This window comes from Adiantum capillus-veneris, chromosome 12 (genome assembly GCF_014529385.1).
Source record: "Adiantum capillus-veneris isolate H3 chromosome 12, ASM1452938v2, whole genome shotgun sequence".
NCBI classification, from domain to species: domain Eukaryota; kingdom Viridiplantae; phylum Streptophyta; class Polypodiopsida; order Polypodiales; family Pteridaceae; genus Adiantum; species Adiantum capillus-veneris.
The window spans coordinates 121,630,817-121,651,719 of NC_140942.1; the positions used below are offsets into that span (position 1 = coordinate 121,630,817).

General features: G+C 41.0%; 1 protein-coding gene across 2 annotated transcripts; it reads right to left on the minus strand.

Moving 5' to 3' along the window:
* Positions 1–17,502: 17,502 nt before the first annotated feature.
* Positions 17,503–20,635, minus strand: LOC147446440 (E3 ubiquitin-protein ligase AIRP2-like). Of its 2 annotated transcripts, XM_086525658.1 has the most exons (5): positions 20,057–20,635; positions 18,711–18,855; positions 18,508–18,574; positions 18,197–18,434; positions 17,503–18,085 (listed from the first exon to the last, which is right to left on the minus strand). In XM_086525658.1, the coding sequence occupies exons 1-5, from the start codon at positions 20,614–20,616 to the stop codon at positions 17,875–17,877; spliced, it is 1,221 nt and encodes a 406-aa protein (XP_086381784.1). In that variant the 5' UTR covers positions 20,617–20,635; the 3' UTR covers positions 17,503–17,874. The 2 variants fall into 2 exon arrangements, with proteins under 2 accessions (XP_086381784.1, XP_086381785.1); XM_086525659.1 differs by lacking the exon at positions 20,057–20,635 and having other exon boundaries at positions 18,197–18,411; positions 18,711–18,847.
* Positions 20,636–20,903: the final 268 nt, after the last annotated feature.

Consider the following 20,903-nt stretch of genomic DNA (forward strand, 5'->3'; position numbering starts at 1 on the left):
TTCATATAATGTAGTTGCGGGTAATCATTCCCGTAATGCCTATTTCTCCTGTGCGGGCAATAGCCATTACAGTTATCACCTCCAGTGCTAGGACCGCAACCACCACATCCGAGAATCACTTCTATGAATCAAGTGGGTTCTAAGTCATCTATTTCTTGTTTGGAAGGTTGTGAGGAAGATATAGACCCTAATATTGCCTATGGGATTGATGCACTTGAACAAAGTCCATAATATTACATGGAGGACTATTGGGGACAAGTCAAACATGTTTATCAAGTAGTTGTTCTTGTAGCAAGAGGCCAAAATATCAGTTACACTGCCAAGAGACCACCTCTTCGATGCTATGAGTGTGGAGGTCCACATCGTATAGCCGAGTGTCCTATTAGGCTACAAAAGAATGCTACATTAATGCAAGCCAATCAAGCGAGCTTGTCTACAATGCCGATCCTCATGTGTAATCGATGCGGCATAGATCAGTTGATTGCCCAATGTTTGAATAATCCAAATTTTTCGAAGATCACGCCATTAAACTTGATTGAGGTTACCGAGGATCCATCACAAAGTACACTTGTGATACCAAATGCTGAAGAGGATTCTGATTCAGGTGAAACCATGGAGACCAAAACGACCACTAGGAAAGAAACCAACAAGGAAGATCTTCATGAGACACAATGGCCAGGACCCAGGAAGAAGATAGGAACTTACTTAAACTCTACAAAGGAGATCGAGCGAGTCGAGCAATTAAGGAGTCTGGTAAAAGAGACCCAAAGGGATCTAGAGCCAGCACCTACGGATATCCAGATTACAGACACAGTGTTCCCTACACAACAACAACCTCACAAAGTCCATATACCCCTAGCCATACCTAGTGTCATCCAAGAAGAAACGACTTAAAGTCATGGGAAAGTGGTTGTACTCACTTCTTGTTGGAGAGAATGTTTACAGAGGGACTACCTGACCCTATTGACGAAATGGAGATCCCATCTTTCCCACGTCAAGGGACTGAAGCCCAAAAGGTGCCGTTAAATATTGCCAAATTGATGGATTTCATGGCTTCAAAATTTAGAACCACCTTCATGTCCAAACTATATGGAGACTCTGAGCTATTCTTAGCTCTTTGAGCTTTCCTCAATGGAGAATTGAAAGTCGGGCTACCACAATTTTCACAGATGGATGGGGCTAGGGAGGTGCCAATAGAGGAGGAACACATAGATCCACAACCCAATCTAGATGAGAACTCTGTTGTTGGAATACCTATTAACAAGTTAGGACAATACTTTGAAGGTGATGAATCCAATGCAACCATACCAATCACTACCAGGGGATTAACTGTGAAGGGAATCCTTGACGGTGGCACTGGGGTTAGCATTGTGACGAAAAGTTGCTAGAAAAATATGGGAAGACCTCACCTTGGGACCACGAACATAGTGGTAAACATGGCCAATGGGACTATTGTTAAGCCTATTGGGATGCTAGAAGATCTCAAGATCAAGGTCTTTGGACACAAAATAAGGAATACCTTCATTGTTATGGATTTCTCCAAGCACACTATGTCATCTGAGATGATCTTAGGTCGTCCTTTCATGAGGGAAGCAAAAATGGTGCATGACTGGTCTAAAAATCATGTCTACTTGTTGCAGTTCCAAGACTCTATTATTCGAGTATATCTTATAATTGGTTGAGCACATCCTCTAGGAAACAAATTTATAATTGATCATAGGTCTCACACGACAGCTCACTCGGCCCTGTTGTAGTATTGTTACACATGTAAAGTGAACACTGATGTTGGGGAAGATTCTTCTTATATGGATGTTCTACTTGGGATGTCTGAGTCACTTGGGGAAATAGGGGGACGACCTAGGTAACACCTGAGGGGGATGAAATTCCACCACTCGTACCTTTAAATATGATAGAAGCAATGCATATAGCTTATGTTGACCTACAAGATGAAGGCTTGACTGACATTGAAACCAACAACGTCTCACAAGACTATAGCCCACACAATTTGGAATCAAAATCATCAATTGAAATTGATTCTAAGGACGAAGAGTCTGAGTTAAATCTTAGTGCAAATGTGGGGACAAACCATTCAAGGCCGAGTGGTACCCTAGATGATAATCTATCCAGGGGAGCAGAAAACACAAGTAGCGATTCGTTTAGTGACTCTTCACTAGAAATTGCCCGTAATAAAAAATTAGACAAGAAGAGTAAGACTTATAAGAGGTGATGTTATCGAGAAAATGTACATGTTAGAATAAACGAAAAGAAATCTACCACAGAATGGATTAATTATATAGGGGAATGTGATGCTCATAAGTGGGGTGAATACCTTCAAAGTGTTTGTGGTGTTGTCCACAACCCATTGACATCGCACAGCTAGAGGTTACAGAGAAGCCAAAGTTGATCCGTACTGTAAGGAGACGACAAAATCAAGAATTAACTCAACAACAGAAGGAAGCGGAAGTGAAATCACAGTCCATAGAACAACAAGACTCCACAGACTTACACCTTGCACCCTCCCATTTCAAATCCTACACCATGGAGGAGCGTAAGGTTGTGTATACAAAGGCTCAAAGAAAACCTATTGATATTCGATAGTTGAGGAGATAGAGTTAGCAAACCCAGGAGAAGAGTCCAAACCTCTTTTCATTGCCCAAGATCTAACAGAGACTGAGGAGTATGTACTTAAAGAACTTCTCAAGGAATTCAAGGATATATTTGCTTCGACATATCAGGATATGAAAGGTGTTCCACCTTTCGTGGTGCAACACACAATTCCCATGAATAGCATGGCTAAACCAGCCTAGCAACGACCCTACCCATGAATCCTAAGTATGCAAAGATTGTTTAAGAAGAGATTGAAAAGCTTGTCAAATGCAGATTCATATACCCTATTGAGCGCTTAGAATGGGTGTCTCCGATAGTGATTGTGCCAAAAAAGAATGGGAAATTTAGAGTCTGTGTGGATCTTAAAAAGGTCAATGCCGCCACTAGGAGGGACCATTACCCCTTGCCATATTCAGAACATGTGCTTGAAAGAGTTGCAGGAAAGGAAGCTTATAGCTTTTTAGATGGGTACTCTAGATACAATCAAATCACAATTGCACTAGAGGACCAAGCTAAAACGGCTTTATAACCGAATTCGGAGTGTTCGCATTTCGTGTTATGGCTTTTGGCTTAACCAATGCTCCTGCTACCTTCCAAAGATTAATAAACACTACTTTTAGAGAATATTTGAGGGATTTTTGTGAAGCTTTCTTAGATGACCTTTGTGTTTATTCTTCTTGGAAAGAGCATCTATCATGTTTACAAAAAGTGTTTGAGAAGTGCAGATTGTATCGCATCTCTTTAAATCCTTTTAAATGCTAATTTTGGGTTAAAGATGGAGTCATTTTAGGGCATATAGTGTCCAAAAATGGGATTTCCACGGATGAGAGAAAAATTAAATCCATTGCTAAATTGCCACCAGCTACGAACTATAAAGGAGTTCAAAGGTTCATGGGCCATGCTGGTTATTACCGGTAGTTTATTTCAAACTTTGCCGAGATAGCTCGTCCATTGTACAAACTTCTTATTGAGTTCCACTGGACCCCGGAGTGTGACCATGCTTATGAGTCATTGAAAAAGACGTTGACTAGTGCTCCCATTCTACGAGTGCCTGATTTAATGTAATTTTCCATGTGCATATTGATGCATCAAACTTTTCTATTGGGTGTGTTCTAGCTCAACCAGGAGAACATAAATTGGACTACCCCATTAGCTTTGCAAGTCGTCAATTGAATGATGCTGAGAGAAACTACACCACTATAGAGTGGGAAATTTAGCTATGATTTATACAGTAAAGAAATTTTGCTACTACTACCTTCTTGCCAACAAGTTTATTTTCTATGTTGATCATCAAGCATTGTTGTATCTAGTAAATAAACCTTGTTCCACGGGAAGAATTAGACGATGGTTGTTGATTCTTCTTGAGTTTGATATTGTTGTGGTGAGACCAAGTAAAAGACATGTCATGGCAGATCATTTGTCTCGCATACCAAATTGACGCCCCTTTAATTGATGAGAATTTCCCGATACTTCCATGTTCGTAGTCGAGACCATGCCTGAATGCAGTGAGAAGATTGTGAACTTTTTAGTTAATGGAAGGAGCTTCATAAGGATATAGCTCAAAAACTATTAAAAGAATGTGAACCTTATTCTCTCATTGTAGGAACTGTCTACAAGCTAGGGAAGCACGATATTCTTAGACGTTGTACTCGTGAGGATAAGTATTTATACATACTGCAAGAAGCCCACATGGGTATAGCCGAAGGACATTTCTCAGGGGAACTAACTGCTAGAAAGGTGTTGCAACCAGGCTATTGGTGGCCTACCTTATTCAAGGATGCATCACTTTTTGCAAAATGATTTGATGAATGCCAATGTTACAATATCACACAAGGAAAGGATAAGATTCCCTTACATCTTGTTAAAATGACTCAACCATTTGAAAAATGGGGTTTAGACTTTGTAGGTCCAATTATTCCGGTATCTCGTAACACTCAATCTCAATATATTATCATTGCCACTGATTATGTGACAAAGTGGACGAAAGTCAGGGTGACACATAAGGTTGATGCAAGGTCAATTGCCAAGTTTCTCTTTGAGAACATTATTACAATATTTGGTTGTCCCTTTGAAATTGTGAGTGACAATGGTACTCATTTTATAAATGGAGTGATAAATGAACTCACAAAAAACTTCATGATAGCTTACCATAAGTCTACACCGTATTACCCCCAAGAAAATGGCCAAGCTGAGAGCGCTAACAAGACCTTAATTTATATCTTGATCAAAACAGTGGAAGCTCATCGCACAGATTGGTATTTGAAGCTGACATCAGCTCTATGGGCATATTGTACTTCTTACAAAGTGGCTATTAATTGTACACCATTCAAAATGGTATATGGCCAAGAAGCAGTTATGCCATGGGAGTTTGTAATTCCTAGTCTGCGTGTAGCTTCACAAGAAGGTTGGGATGTTAACCCTTTCGTTGAGCTTATATGTCCTTGAGAGGTTAGATGAAGAAAGACAGTTGGCTGTGCAATATGCACTTGTGGAGAAAGATAGGAGGAAGAAATGGTTTGACCGTCATCTAAAGTGTTGGGGTATAAAGCCCAATGTGGTTGCCCAGGTAAGTGGGCGGGCCGCTAGGTATGTACACATATTCTTTTGTAAAAACCTAAGAAGAACTCACTATGCTCTACACATTACAACAGAGCGAGTTCACCATATCGTCGTGCTCTTCTTCTCGCACTCTCTCTTGCGTCGCACTTCTGCTCGTACTCCTTCAACTGGTATCAGACCTCATATCGAGACTCGGGGCAGCATTGCAGGAAGCTAGAGTCACCTACTCAGATTGGAGTGAAATTCGACAGGCAAAGACACGTCCCCAAATCCTGTGGGAGAGCCGGAAGGGCTTGGTGTCCACCGTTCGGATTCGACAAAGTTCTGCGTAGACCATTTTCGACTACGTGGTCTCGGCGGGTGCAAATCCGACTCTACAAATTTGGGGTTTTGGCTTACAATTGCAGGTGCTGAGGATATCGGCACTCCCAGAGTGCTGATTTGTGGCTGTCTACACATCGAAGGACGGCTCACAGTTCTTGGAGGCATGTCACATATGACACGGGCGCTTCTACACACAGAGTGTAGGTGGCATCCACTAGTTCATCAGGTAGCTTGTGTTTGCTGCTTGATATTCCAGATTTCATCCTGACATTGCAGGTACTTCCACATGGGATGTATTGTCAGAGATGATGTATGTCTGTCGAGGGTTTGCTGGCTATGAGTCACGCAACAAACAACCGTCGCAGCGGTTACAGCATACAGTGGGAAATTTGTGGATGTATGACTTTGTGGGAAGTCTGTGTATTGTCAAATTTACTGCAGCCTTTGTTGAGGGTCGAGTGAGGTTTTATTGAGCTAGGGGATTCTCGAATGTTGAGATCCTTTCGGTGATACTAGTCTTGGAGCGATCCCTCGAGCACCCTTAGATAGGCAGCTAGGATGTATTGGATGTGAGTTACACAGTTGGGATTGCATCTTTGCTTTACTGCTGTTGAGGCATTGTCGCAGTCTATGCTTACAGGGCAGTGAGAGACAGTACAGGTGCAGGACAGGTTTACCCACAGCTTACAGTGTTAGAGAGTCAGTGGTTTTTTGAGCTGTTTTTTGGTCTGGTTTTTAGTACACCAGAGCCATTTTACAAAGGAGACTCTACCAAAATTTTTGCAGAATCTGAAGATTTCTTGGTTCATTTGACAGGTTGATATTGGTTCAGAGGTCAGTTTATAGGGGAAACTCTGCCGAATTTTTCCCAGGAAAGTAAACTACTATGAAGCGTAGCTATGGCTGGATCACAGGACACTGCTCTTTACAATATCAAGAAGCTAGATGGAACCAATTTCCCATTGTGGAAGAGGCAGATTTGGCACGTGTTGGTACAAAAGAAGCAGATAAAACCTATAAAGCTCAAGGGGATAAAACCAGAAGATATGGACAAAGATGAATGGAGCGAAATGGATGAATTGGCACTTTCTATCATTATGTTGACTTTGGCAAAAAGTGTTTACTTCAATGTAGCAGACGAGATGTCGGCTTATGAAGCATGGACAAAACTGAGTGATCTTTATGAGAAGCAGAGTGCAGCTTCACAGCAGGTATACTGGCTTAAGAAGCTTATTGACTTGAAGATGAAAGAAGGGACACCTATGTCCAATCATCGGAATGAATTCAACACCATCTACAATCAGTTGTCAGCTCAAGGTGTTAAGTTTGATGAACCTATTAGAGCTATGTTCCTGTTGATCACATTGCCGGAAAATTGGGACACTTTTCGCACAACTTTGAGTAATTCTGCACCTCCAGATGGTTTGACCATAGCAGGTGTAGAAGGCAGTCTGCTTACTGAGAAACCAACAGAAAGAAAATGGACAAAGGCAAAGGAACAGCCTTAGTTGTAAGGGGAAGGACCAAAGAAAAGTAAAAAGGTGGAAAGAGGAATCAGTCTCGTAGCAAGTCCCGCAGGGCTAAAGGCAAGAGTGACATAGAATGATACCATTGGCAAGAAGGGTCACATGAAAAGAGACTGCAAAGAATGGAAAGCAGAAAAAGGCAAAGAGAAAGCTGAAGACCATGGTGAGAAGAACAAATCCTCAGTGAAGATTCAAGAAATAAATGTGACAAACACTGTTGCAGAGGATGACAGTCTAGTGTCAGGAGACATCTACTTCTTGAAGAATACAATGGACTCAACTCTTCTTACAGCATCTGATGGACATGCACTGAGTGACTGGATTATAGACTCAGGGGCATCACTTCATGTTTCTCCAAACAAGGAGTGGTTTACCTCTTATGTGACCACTAAAGATCATGTTCGGCTAGGCAATGGACAGATATGTGAGATCTTAGGTGTTGGAGATGTTCAATTGAAGTTTCAGAATGGCTCTTCTTTCACGCTGAAAAATGTGAGACATGTTCCCGCAATTACAAAGAGCTTGATCAGCACAGGTTTACTTGATGACGCTGGCTACGTCACCACTTTTGGACAAAACATGAGGAAGATATCCAAGGGTTCTATGACAGTAGCACATGGAGTAAAGTCTGGAGGACTTTACATGATTTATGTATCAAATGTATCTAAAAATGTAATCAATGTAACAGAGCTGCCGAACGTTTCTTTGTGGCATAGCCGGTTAGGACATATGTCCAAGAAGGGAATGGAAATCTTGTCTCGTTCTTGTTATTTGCCTGGCTTTTCATTTAAGATTTTGAATTCTGTGAACATTGTCTGTATGGTAAGCAAACACAGCAACCACATAAGCATAGAAGCAGTAGAAGAGATACACAGTTGGCACTTGTTCATAGTGATTTGTGTGGACCTATGCCTAACCTATCTCTAGGGGGAGCTTCTTACTTTATGACATTTATAGATGATTACTCGAGGAAAGTATGGGTTTACTTTCTCAAGCACAAGGATGAAGCGTTTAGTGTTTTCAAAACGTTTGTGACTCTTGTGGAGAATCAGAGTGGCAAGAAGCTTAAATGCTTACGCACTGACAATGGTGGAGAGTATGTTTCAAAGGCCTTTCAGGACTTTTGTGAGTCAAAAGGTATAAAACGTGAACTTACGCTCCTTACAATCCTCCTCAAAATGGTGTTGCTGAGAGGATGAATAGGACCATACAAGAGAAGGTCAGAAGTATGTTGTCTAATGCACAACTGCCAAATGGGTTTTGGGCTGAAGCTGTATCAACAGCTGTTCATCTTATAAATAGATCTCTTAGCAAGGTTTTGCAGAAGGATTCAGTGGGAGATGGTATGGTCAGGCAAGGTGCCCTCATACAAGCATCTTAGAGTCTTTGGCTGTGAGGCATATACTCACGTTCCAAAGGAATTTAGGAACAAACTTGAGCCAAAGAGTAGAAAGTGCATCTTTCTAGGCTATGGTAATTCTGGTGAGATGGGGTATAGACTTTGGGATCCTGAATCCAAAAAGGTTATCCACAGCAATGATGTTCACTTTAATGAAGCCAAATATCATTCTAAACCAGAGAGGGTTGAGGAGATTAGAAGAGTTTTCTTCCAAGAAGATGGAGCTGCACGTGCAAGAAAAAATGTCAGGGCTCAAGAGGAGCAAGGACAGGATAGAGTGGAACCACAGGTTGTGGCTGAGCCTAAGCCACCTATTTTGGGTAAATCTACACGTATCACACAACCTCCAGATCGGTTTGTTCCATCTATGAACTATGTCATGTTGACTAATTGCAATGAGCCTTCATTTTACAAGGAAGCAGTGCAAATGAAGGACTCTGGGAATTGGGAATTGGCCATGCAGTCAGAGATGACAGCTCTGCATAAAAACCAGACATGGAAGCTAGTTAAATTACCACAGGGCAAAAAGGCTCTACCTTGTAAATGGGTTTACAGGTATAAGATCACCACTCATGATAGTCAGCCAAAGTACAAATCAAGGCTTGTTGCCAAGGGCTTTAAGCAAGAACAAGGCATTGACTTTGATGAAGTCTTCTCTCCGGTGGTCAAGATGACTACATTGAGATGCTTTCTTGCATTGGTTTCCATATTAGATTTGGTGTTGCACCAAATGGATGTCAAGACAGCGTTCTTGCATGGTGATTTAGATGTGGAAATTTACATGGAACAGCCAGAAGGGTTTGTTGAGAAAGGCAAGGAAGATTTGGTATGCCAGTTGTTAAAGAGTCTTTATGGCTTAAAACAATCACTGAGGGCATGGTACCATAAGTTCGACAAGTTTATGCTTTCTCAAGGCTACAAACGTAGTGAGTTCGATCATTGTCTATATACAAAGAAGGCTAAGGATGGCAATTGGCTGATCCTTATTTTGTATGTGGATGACATGTTGATTGTTGGCAACAACACTTGGAAGAAATTTCAGCTTTGAAGTCAAAGATGGCAAAATCGTTTGACATGAAAGACATGGGTGACGCAAGTTATATACTTGGTATGCGCATTGAGAGAGATAGATCAAAGAAGTTGATTTGGTTATCTCAAACAGAGTATATTGACAAGGTTTTGCAACGTTTCAATATGGAGAAGGGAAAGGCATTGAGTGTTCCATTGCCACCATATGAGGCTGAAATGGATAAGATTCCATATGCATCTGCAGTGGGTAATTTGATGTATGCAATGATTGCTACTCGCCCAGACATTGCATTTGCAGTGGGAGTAGTAAGTCGATACATGTCAAACCCAAGCAAGAAACATTAGGAGGCAGTGAAAGGAATATTGAGATACATGAAAGCTACAAAGAGTATGCGTATATGCTATGGGAGTCAGGAGCTAAGTGTAAAGGGTTTTACAGACTCAGATTATGCAGGTGACTTAGACAACTGAAGGTCTACGTCAGGGTATGTCTTTACATTGGCTAGTGGAGTAGTATCATGGCGTTCTAGATTACAAGATTGTGTTACTCAGTCTACTACAGAGGCTGAATATGTTGCAGCATCACAGGCATGCAAAGAATCAATTTGGCTTAATCGACTAGTAACAGATTTGGGAATCAAAGAAGAGATGCCTGTGTTATATTGTGATAGTCAGAGTGCTATACAATTGGCTCGCAATCCAGTTTATCACTCAAAGACAAAGCATGTGGATGTGAAGTATCATTTCATCACGGAAATGCTCGAGGATAAGCAAATTCAGCTTGTCAAAGTTCACACCACAGAAAATCCTGTTGATCTACTTACAAAAGGACTTCCCTCAGAGAGCTTTCCGCATTTTCGCAAGCAGTTAGGTGTAGGGTAGTACATCACTTCTCTACATCTCTTGTATATTAGCTTGTATAGTAGCTTCTCTCACACTTAAAGTACCACATTGGACTTTAAGTGGGAGGTTGTTGGGGTATAAAGCCCAATGTGGTCGCCCAGGTAAGTGGGCGGGCCACCAGGTATGTACACATATTCTTTTGTAAAAACCTAATAAGAACTCACTATGCTCTACACATTACAACAGAGCGAGTTCACCATATCATCGTGCTCTTCTTCTCGCACTCTCTCTCGCGTCGCACTTCCGCTCGTAGTCCTTCATAAAGTAAAAAAATATCAATGTTGGTGATAAAGTCCATATGTATGGAGTGCGAAACAAGAAGAAAAAGTTGAAATATGAGGGAAAATGACCATATAGAGTATGTGAAATCACCTTACAAGGTACCATTCGTGTGGAGACTCTTGATGTAGTTGAAACCATTAGTTTCCTCAATGGGAGAAATTTTAAAAGATACTATGATCCCTTAAGTTAGGAGGAGCTACATGCCATCCATAAAAAAAGGGCAGCCAAAGCACAAGCAAAATTCAAAAAGATACAAGCTCGAGTTGAGGCTATGGAGCGACAACAACGTATAAGGCGCCAACGAGAGGCCAACCTTAGAGTCACACATGCACTTCACGTTGAAACAAAGGATGATTGGTTGGACTCTAACACACCTCTACAATACCCTATTGAGCTAAATAGCACCTATGGAAAAGTGCTATATAATGCCTTATTGAACACGGGTGCTAAGAATAATATGCTATCATATCGGGTGTGGTGTCAGTAAGGAAAGACATCCCTATCTGTGAGTACTATCCAAATCAAGGGTGTCAACAAGAAAAAAACTATGGTTTTTAGTATCTGACACACTTTTGTCAGTTATGAAAACGGGGTTGTAGCTCAAGATTTGTTGGCCATGCCTGTTCGAACTATGAAAGGTCATATAAACCTAGGATGCATGTGGATGATAGTGACCAAATGCACTATTGATTGGGAGACAGGGAGTGTCACAATGTAGAAATAACCTCTTAGCTCTGTCACTCAGGCCATAGTCCTTGAGATATCACCTCTTGAGGAAATAAAACCAAAAGCAATGCATGTCCAAGAGGTTGAACCATATGTCCCTATAGCCCAACTCTCTAGAGCTTCAACTTTTGTAGTTGAAACAAAGCTTGAGACACACAAGACGCATCCTAATATAGCGAATAAAACATACAAGTGGGTCCCTAAAGCTTTTTTAGTGACCATGGCTGATGCCAAAAAACAAGAGCCTTTTAAAAAATGCCCCACTCGCACCCACAAATGTAAAAAAACGTAGCATTGGATTCCTAAATGACTATTGGAAGCCCAATGCTACTATCAAAGAAATGATCAAATCTGGGTGCCAAAACGTAAATTGTGTTCTCACCTGTCACCTGGCCCATGTGAGTCAAATCCTGTGACAACAAAGCCAATGGAAGATCGTGGAAAAGAAAAAATCATAGAACACTATATACCGCATCCGGAGCTAGTATGGGTTCCCAAGTGAGAAAGACTTCTTTCGCTCAGCTCAACCATAGAAAAAACAAATGAAGCTTCTTGCTCTTCATGTAGTTTATATACAAAAATAGAAGCTTTGACACAACCTCCACCTACCATTGTACATATCCACATAAACAAGAAAGAGTTTTCACCTCACTTTGTAAGTTCACCACCTACAATAATGTTGCAAATAAAATCATGGGACAGAGTACCTTACCACCCTTGCAACTAGATGAAATGCCTAGGGTGGTAAAAAACTATTGGTCAAAGTCTTCACCCAAGACAACTTGGAACAATTGGTTTCAAAAGGTGATGACATCATTCCAAAAGGTATGATCTACCCAAGGAAGGGGGGAGTGGTTGCTGACATTCATCATTCACTTACTCCCCTCTTAACCTTCCTCCCTTACCTCTCAATCTCCCAATCTTAAGGAATGTATATATAAAGCCTTATATTCACAAACACAAGATTAAAAAGGATAGAAGCAAGAGCCACCAAACAATAATCTAAAACTTACAAGTTCTATATATGACACAAAATCATAAAAACACACTATGCACAAGGACACGACCCTTATAATATTTGCACTCTAACCATCATCTATCTATGTGTACAGGTATGGCTAGTACGATAGAGTCATCCACTCCTACCTTGGGTGAGGTATCCTCTTTACTTTTCACAAGTGTGTCACATAATATTTCCAGTGTTTGCTTGTGAATGCGATTTGGTAGGTACGCTAGCATGTGAGAGGATTTTCGAGGAGTTAGAATGGTTGATACGTCTCTTGACCACGAGTGATCCATACTTAGTAGAGAGTGTCTCTCCGATTGCATAAGCCTACACTTTTGACCAAGATGACTATAGACGTCTATTGACCTTCTTAATAAACATTGGTGCCTCTAATGATAAAAAAGATTTACATGATTACATGGATGGCACGTATGGTCTCACGGATGATGACTTTGTTTTTCTCGATGATGACGAGGATAGGGGTTTAGCTTTGGGGTTATCTTCCATTTCTACAATATCCTGTTCCCTTGACTCTCTAGGGGTAGTGCAAATAATAAGGTTAGGGTTCCTTATGTTGTTTGATTGTGTTCAATAAAGGTTGGTGCCTCTTTCCATTGATGTGTCTCCTAGAGGTATTCCTTGTGCTTTCTAGTGTGTACATGAATGTGTTGTTGTTGTTAGAATTTGGAACTTCATGGAATCTTTCTCTCATTCACTCTTCAAATCAAGCACGATCATCAACACAAACATGTGTTTCTTGACCATTAGCATTGCCCCTTGTCTTTGTTTTTGCATCCATGTTTTTCTGCTTTAAATGTGACTGGTAGGACAATATTCCGCACATTTTCTTAGATTAAACATTGGATCCTATATAACTTTCTGTCATTATCCCTTGTCTAGGTTAAAGAATCAAGCAGTCTGACTAAGCTAGTTTGACCAAGTTATGAGTTAGAGATCTTCTCTTAATACCATGGGGAAGGCCTTTCTAATAATCAATGGTTACTTTAGGTTCTTAATCCGATTTAGGCAACATTGTGTGCAATGTACTAGGGCTTTCTAGTGGGCTTAGTCCCTATTGACCTTTAGATTAAGTATTATAAAGGGAGTTTACTAGAGTGATGAGCCTGGGGAGGGTAACAGTGCTATATGACCCCCCAAAGTTATAAAATTAAAATGTTGAAAATGAACCCAAAAAAAAAAAAGTCAAAAGGGCCAGGCAGGTAGTGTGAAAGGGGGTGGAAATGCTAAAAGAGGCTCAACAATCTATTTGGAAACGGATCAATACCATCATGAGAAGAAAAATCTCAAATAAAATCAAGACCAATCTAGTCTCATCAAATTGACCATCATAGGGGCAAAATCCTTTGGATCAAGGAGCATAACGTCTCTTTGGATTAAGCATCAAAAGTCCTCCTATTAAACATGAACATGATGAAGATGAGAGACAAAATATTTATGATCTATAAATACCTCCTTGAGAACGATGTCAGTCATTGCTTTTGTGATAGAGCGGTAGAGTAGATAAATTGATGATGTCAAAAATTCACTACCAAAATAGGGAGGAAAGGAGGCTGATGATTGGGAGTGTGTGCGATCTCCTTCATGTAGGGAAGAGAGTTTACGCATGAATTCCTTTAGAAGAGAGAAGTGAATCAAATGGTATGAATTCACCTCCACTGTTGGTTCTAAAGGTAGAGTTGGATTGGTTTTCAACTTGACTCATCCATTTAAAAGTGAGAGAGAGTATCTAATTTCTTAGAAAGGAAATATTATCCCATGGCTTTTGTGAGAATTCATCAACAAGTATGGAAAAGGACTTAGAACCACCAAGAAAATCCACCTCAATAGGACCGACAAGATCGGCATGAACCACCTCATGAATACAAGAGGCACAAAAAGTGGCTTCCTTCGGAAAAGAGTCCCTTGGATATTTGCATTTCACAGCTGAAGAGAACATAATGAGACTTGCAGAGCTTAGGCACTCTAAAAACCATATCTTTGGAAAAGATGATGCAAAGTAGCAACAAGAACGTGAACAAAGCAAGAGTGCCAAAGAGTATCTCATCATTAGTGATAATTTCTTGATTTGAGAGACTAGTAGATGTACATATGACTCCAATTTTTGCAAACTAGAAGAGAAAGATTGTACTTGATACAAGCCATATTCTTGACAATTATGAGCCACAATAGAGACGTTGCTTTTATCAATCACGTCAATGAGTTCATTAAGGATTAGACTTCAATACCTTCAATATTTTCTTTTAAAATTGCAAATAAGTTTTTTGATAGATGCATGGAGCATATCATTCGAGATTGCATTAGAGATTTCCCATACCAACCACTTATCATAAATGTAATTGATAAAATGATAAGTTGGTAGTTTTGTATGTTGTGAGAAGTGTGAGACATATGACAAGATGCCCCACTCACTTCTGGCCACAACCTCAAGCTCTTGGTTATTAGGGGGTGCAATCATTATTAGAGAAGACTCACAAGGAGACTTAAAAGAGGAGAAGCATGAGAATTACATGCAACATTTGTAGCTCCTTATTTGATGTTTCCTCTAGCTTTGTTGTTGTTAGTTTCCTTGGTTTTTCCTTTATTTATTGCAATGACCTTCTTGGAGAGATCATATTTCACAAACATCTTCGAGATTATTATTCTTTCCCCAAAATGTGCACCGCGGAGGATTTTGGTATCCTTGTTAGGTATAGATGCATTGTTTCCTTCAAGAATTTATACTTTATTATTCCGTTTGTTTTTACCAATAAGAGAATTGTTTTATTAAGGAATTTATCTAGAGAGAGAGAGAGATGAATTATTCATTAAAAAGAAAGGCAACCGAGAAAGTAATTGGGTGCTCAAAGAATGAAGGAAGCTTCTCACATAGCTTGCACATCCACATTCCTCCAATTCCTGCGTAATTAGGGAGAGCTCCCCAATATCAATAGTAAGTCCATTCAAATTCTTAAGATTTGCGAGCTTGACAATAGAGATAGAAGAGCTTGCCAACACTAATAAAAAACTACTACTCTAAGACATACTACCTTAATGATTTCAACTGAGAGACATTTACCCTAGGAATATCATCAAGTATCTTGGACGTCCCTTCTACTGCAAGCTAGTATTGGGTTATCAAAACAAGATGGTATAGCTAGGATCCGTTTTAATGTATTACTATCCCATAGGTTTAGGCATGCCCACCAACCAGTGATGGTTGCTTCCAAAAGTGCTAGCAAGAGCCCAAGTGAGGTTTACTTGACGTTGAATTGAAGCATATATTTAAAGCCATTCCTGTATGCCTTGTTTCCCTAATCAAGTTCTCTGATTTGGGGAAAATGGAGGTGATCTTTGAAGACTTTCATCGGGGAACTTTGCAGACATAAAAACTTGCAGATTGATCTCGTGAGAATGGTTTGGGGGCTAGTGAGCATTCCCAACACAATAGATAAGGCTAAGGGTTGCTTCCTAACCGAAGAAAATAAGGGCAAACTTGAAATTTTCCCGGTTTTTATGTCAAAATTTGAAGCTTTTGCCGGCACATACACGAAAACTTGTGAAAATTTCCCGGTTTCTTTCAAGGCAAGCTCAAAATCTATCCAGGATTTTAAGATTTCAGCCGGTTAAAATACACAGGACCCCGGTTCTTTTTCTAACACTGCTTCAGCATATGCATGGAATTAAGGAGCACAAAATGAAGTGCCAAGAAGTACTAGCTCAAGCTCAAGAGCAAGCACAACTTCAACCCGAGGGTGCTCCTTGTGTATATGCAAGTGTATCACGTGCATGATAATTATAGGTTTACACTTTAAGGGGCCTTTTTGACTGATCAGTGCTTCCACTGGTTTCTAGTGAGGATTTGTCTAAAAGTGCCTGTAAATACTTAGGGCAGCTTGGCAAGGATTCGTTTCTTTCTTCTTTGATCATGTTCTCCACTCTGATTGGGGGTAATCTTTAAAGACTTCTTTTAAACCTTTGAAAGCAGAAAAACTTGGAGGCTGACCTTGCGGGAACGAGAGTGTGCCAGCTAAAAATTTTGGGCATTGGTGGGGTTCCCCAACACAACAGGTAGGTAAAGACAAGTTGGAGTCTAAGCAACCATGGGCAGTTATCACTCAGAGAAACCAGAAGTGGAGAGGCCAGATAGGCCTACCATCCATTGGAATGACAAAATTAAGTTCCCAACACCCCCCTCAAAATAATAAAAAGGTTCTGCATTGGGATAAAAGCTAGTTGCTGGCTGGAACAAGAAGGCAAAGTGGGTAGGGAAATAGCAAGATTGATTGTATGGCATACTGTAGGCATGCTCCTCCCTTGCACAGAACCTTTTGCTCGGCAAGACTACATTATAAAAGAAGATGAGCTGTTCCCGTCATGCTAGCAAGAAGTACAGCATTAAGCAAGTCCACTGGATGCATGTACACCTGTGTAGAATTTATCACCATCAAGCCATCGATAGGAATCCATTGTGCGCCCAATGCAGAGTGTCAAAAGTTTTGAGGCACGCTTTAGTGTAAGGAGGTTTATCATACATTGAAGCAAGTTCAACTACTCAAAAAGTGTGGCTGGAAGCACTCAATCCACCTGCGTATGTGGTGTGGAACACAATAGAGAAATCTTTCATAGCCACACAATTATCAGCAAGTCTCGCTTTCCATGGCAAGAGGATGGACCCAGTATGAATTGAAATCTCATAACACCACGTGCAAAGGCGAAACACAACCCTTGGCACCTCTGCAGACACCCATTGTGTGGGTTGGTGGTATGGTCCACTTGCCACATATGGTTAGCAATTAACCGACATGCTACTCTGGCTCCTAACTGAGCTTGATAAGGATTCCGAGTACTTCCCTCTTCTAGGAGACGCATGTATCATATCGCGAGTACAAAGGAAAGCAGTAAAACAAAGCAGCCACAAACCTGTCTCCTTGTCAATCAAACGACCCACTTCCAAGCAATGCAGGGAGGGAAATTGTCTCTGCTATAGCACAAGTGATAATGACCTCATCCCAAGATCTACATGTCAATGACCTTAACCCACCTCTGCAAGAAGGCAGGTCTTGAAGGTGGGATGGGGGAACATGTTAGCGGATACATGGATCCAAAATGATACCTCCCAGCCATACTTATGAAAACAGACAAAAAGAATGTTGCAAACTCTGTTAGCATTGAAGAAAAAGCACTATTAAGAACGCCAGGAAACAATTCCTTCAAGTAAGTTTGAAACCTGTGTGAGACGACCGCAACCGACTTTGCAACCCCAGCCCCCAAAAGAGAGAAAAAAAGTGTCACAGCCAAATATATCTGTGGGTAATGCTGTCTGTGAAGCTGTACAAATTGGCGACACCAGAAAGTAGGGTTAGCGGTTTGTCGCTTACACCATGTATCTGGGCACACGTATGCGGGCAAGTCGTCTGGACACATGTATGTGGACGAGACGACAGATGTGTATGACAATATGTATATATCAACAGTGCGGTAGAAAGCCTTCAAATCTGACCACCATCGAACTGTTAACATGGACCCTTCCTTTTGACGTCGTATGGTCTGCTACAAACAGACAGAGGCAATTTATCTACATAGACAAAGAGCCTTCTTAGATTTTCCTCCGTGACATTCCTGGCGTTTTTGACGTCACTGTAGTCCATCAAAACCCAGAGGTCTTGAGAATTCACCCGCTTCAAACTAAGTCGACAAAATGGGCAAGATGTGGATCGCAAGAGCCTGAAGCATATCAAACAAAGAAAATTTAAAAAGAGGACTCTTCATTACTTTAAGCCAAACTTAGATCAAAACCAGCACACTACATGCAGATTAATCTATTGGATGTCATACCAATCCTTGTAGCATTTTATGCACAGCGAATGATAGCAATTCGGTAGCACAACCTTCGACACAGTCTCTAGACATATTCCGCACTCCTTTTCGCGTTCAACATCAATGTCAGATTCCACCTTAGCCCCATCTTCTCGCCCCTTCTTCAAGTACTTCTCCACACATGCAGCCCTTTGCTCCGACACCTCCCTCTCTGTAAGACCTCCATCCAACCCCTGCAACGAAGGTAAGATGTACCCTGCACCAATAATCAGATATGAGGAGCACCAAAAACGCAGCAAAAGACAACCTTGAGCAAAGAAATAGCTAACCATAGAATTCTCGTAGGCTGGCTTTTCTCTCATGAATGGACATTGTTGTTGTCCCGTCTTTCAAAACCTGTAGAGTCACCATGGTTAAGATTATAGACCCGATTAGAGAAAAATACCTGAATGTTTTTGAAGCAAGAAATGAATGATAAATAATTGCAGGAATATGAGTAAATCAGTGCACTTCATTCCAACATAATACTTACCTTATATATAAGGACATGCACAAGTCCTAAAGCACCAATCAAGCCACAATCCGCCCAGCTAAAAAAGCATAAAAGAAATGATGGACCAAAACACAGCCTCATTTGTAGGCATGCTCCTTCCTTCTCCCTTGGTAGCCCTAAAGCCCTGCATTGCCAACTTCCACATTTCAGCCTTAAAACCTCCACACAGGCCAAAATTAAACAAACCTTACAATGTCCATGAGCTTCAATGTTTTACACACAAGTGCTCAGAAGAAGGTACGACAAATTTACAAATGAATTCTGACTATGACACTAATTGTACCCTTCAGTAAGCTGGTGTAAATACTTTGTTTCCCATCCTTCCAAGAGCTAGAAAAGAAGCCTAAGGGCAAAATCTCTCTTTCGATGATGGGGACAAGCATGAAATCACAGTGAAAACAATGCACATCTGGTTTCATTCCTCATGGATAAGATGGGTCTTTACCCTTAACTCCCTGCCATGGCTTGTGCTTTGTGATCTTGAGTTTGCTCGATTAGAGTTGCATGACTGGGATGGGATCTTGCATTATTTACCACATTACAGGTTTAGGGGGTCTCAAAGTACAAATGTCTCGTGAGTCATCCATTTATGTGCATATTTTAGATGGTGAATTCAATCCTGACAGATATCTTTATATTTTGTGACTTCGAGCAGCACTCTTTCAGAATGGTCCATCCTTGCTTTAACTCTCGATCTTTCAAGAAACCATCACTATCTTTCAGGACAACTGCCTTCTCTGGTGACATGCGATCACATCAATGCAATGAAAAGAACTTCTAAGCACACAAGACACCAAAAAAGTGAAAGCTAGAGCATTCAGGTCAAAAGAAGCTACATGGCAAGACTATGTGCGCCCAGCATAACTATGCCCTGCAAGCTTGACTTGCAACAAATGGCGCAAAGCAAGAAGCCATATCGAATTAAAGCAGCTACCATACAGACTTCAATCACCACAGATTCACACAGGCTTCATGTTTGCCTCAAGCATTTCATGCATTTTGTAGCTGAAGCTCACATAACATAAAATATGTCACTTTCATGACAATTAAGGCACCCGAATTGTCTCATAGCTGGTTAACCCAATTGCGTAGTCGCGGTCAACCCTTCCCAACGTAACGAGGAGGCAACAACAGGAAAGGTAATAATAGACACAGTTAGACAATGTATACACAGCATAACCAACCATGATAACACGATAACATGTGACCCACAAAAACCCAAAATTGAATTTCACCAGAGGGCGATACACAAATCAATCTCAAGGACCATGCAAAAAAATCATTCAGAATTGTGTTTCTAACCTGAAATTACAAGTTTCACTTACATGGTGTTGGCGTGCTGTATGTCAGCTTCCAGCAATTTTAGGGACTCCTTGAACGGTCTGCCTTTGCGCGCCCCGAGCACTATCATGTCGTTCTTCTTGGATTGAAAGCGCAGAACAAGAAGAGCAAGAGATTCTCTTTCAAAGAAAAAGAAACAAGAGGGAGAGAAACAGGGTGGCAAAACAAATCCAGAGAGGTTTACCACAGAAAAGGAAGGAATCAGAAAGAGACAGATACGCAGAAAAAAGAAAACAGCAAACGCAGGCGTCAAGTAAAGGGGGTGAAGGTCTTTCTCACGATACAGCCGCGCGACACTATGAGCAGCAGGAACGCAGGATTGAAACAGGAGGGAGCCCCAAAATCCATTAAAGCTAGGGCTAGCCTGCAAAAGGGCAGGAAGATGCAGACTACGGTGTAGCAGAGACCGAAGATACGATACAGCAGAGCTCGCTCTCTCTCTCTCTCTCTCTCTCTCTCTCTCTCTACACACACACACACACACACACACACACAGCGCGCCTAGCTTGGTTTTCAAGCAAGCATGCGCACAGAGAGCGCACATACAAAAGGACCCACTAATTTTAGCCCATCACACGCCATGTCACAATGAGGGGTCCTTGATTTGCATATCTTGTAGGTAAACCATAGGCTACACGGTGGGTCGCCCATAGAGATTTTTTTTCCTGCCCTTCAAGTGGGTTTGAACTTTGGCCCCAAATCATGATTTCCTTCTAGCCTATTGATCCTTTAGAATTTCAAAAAGCTTCTCAAAGTTTCCATTTTGTAATGGCTACTATTTCGTTGAGTTGCAATACACCAATATAGCAATACAAATAGAGTGCATGATTG

Coding starts and splice junctions, on each gene's coding strand:
- LOC147446440 (XM_086525658.1), bottom strand. CDS start 20,616: ATGTGCGCTCTCTGTGCGCATGCTTGCTTGAAAACCAAGCTAGGCGCG. Junction 18,856..20,056: donor ATACAGCACGCCAACACCAT/GTAAGTGAAACT, acceptor TTGGCAATGCAG/GGCTTTAGGGCTACCAAGGG. Junction 18,575..18,710: donor TGCATGTCCTTATATATAAG/GTAAGTATTATG, acceptor GTGACTCTACAG/GTTTTGAAAGACGGGACAAC.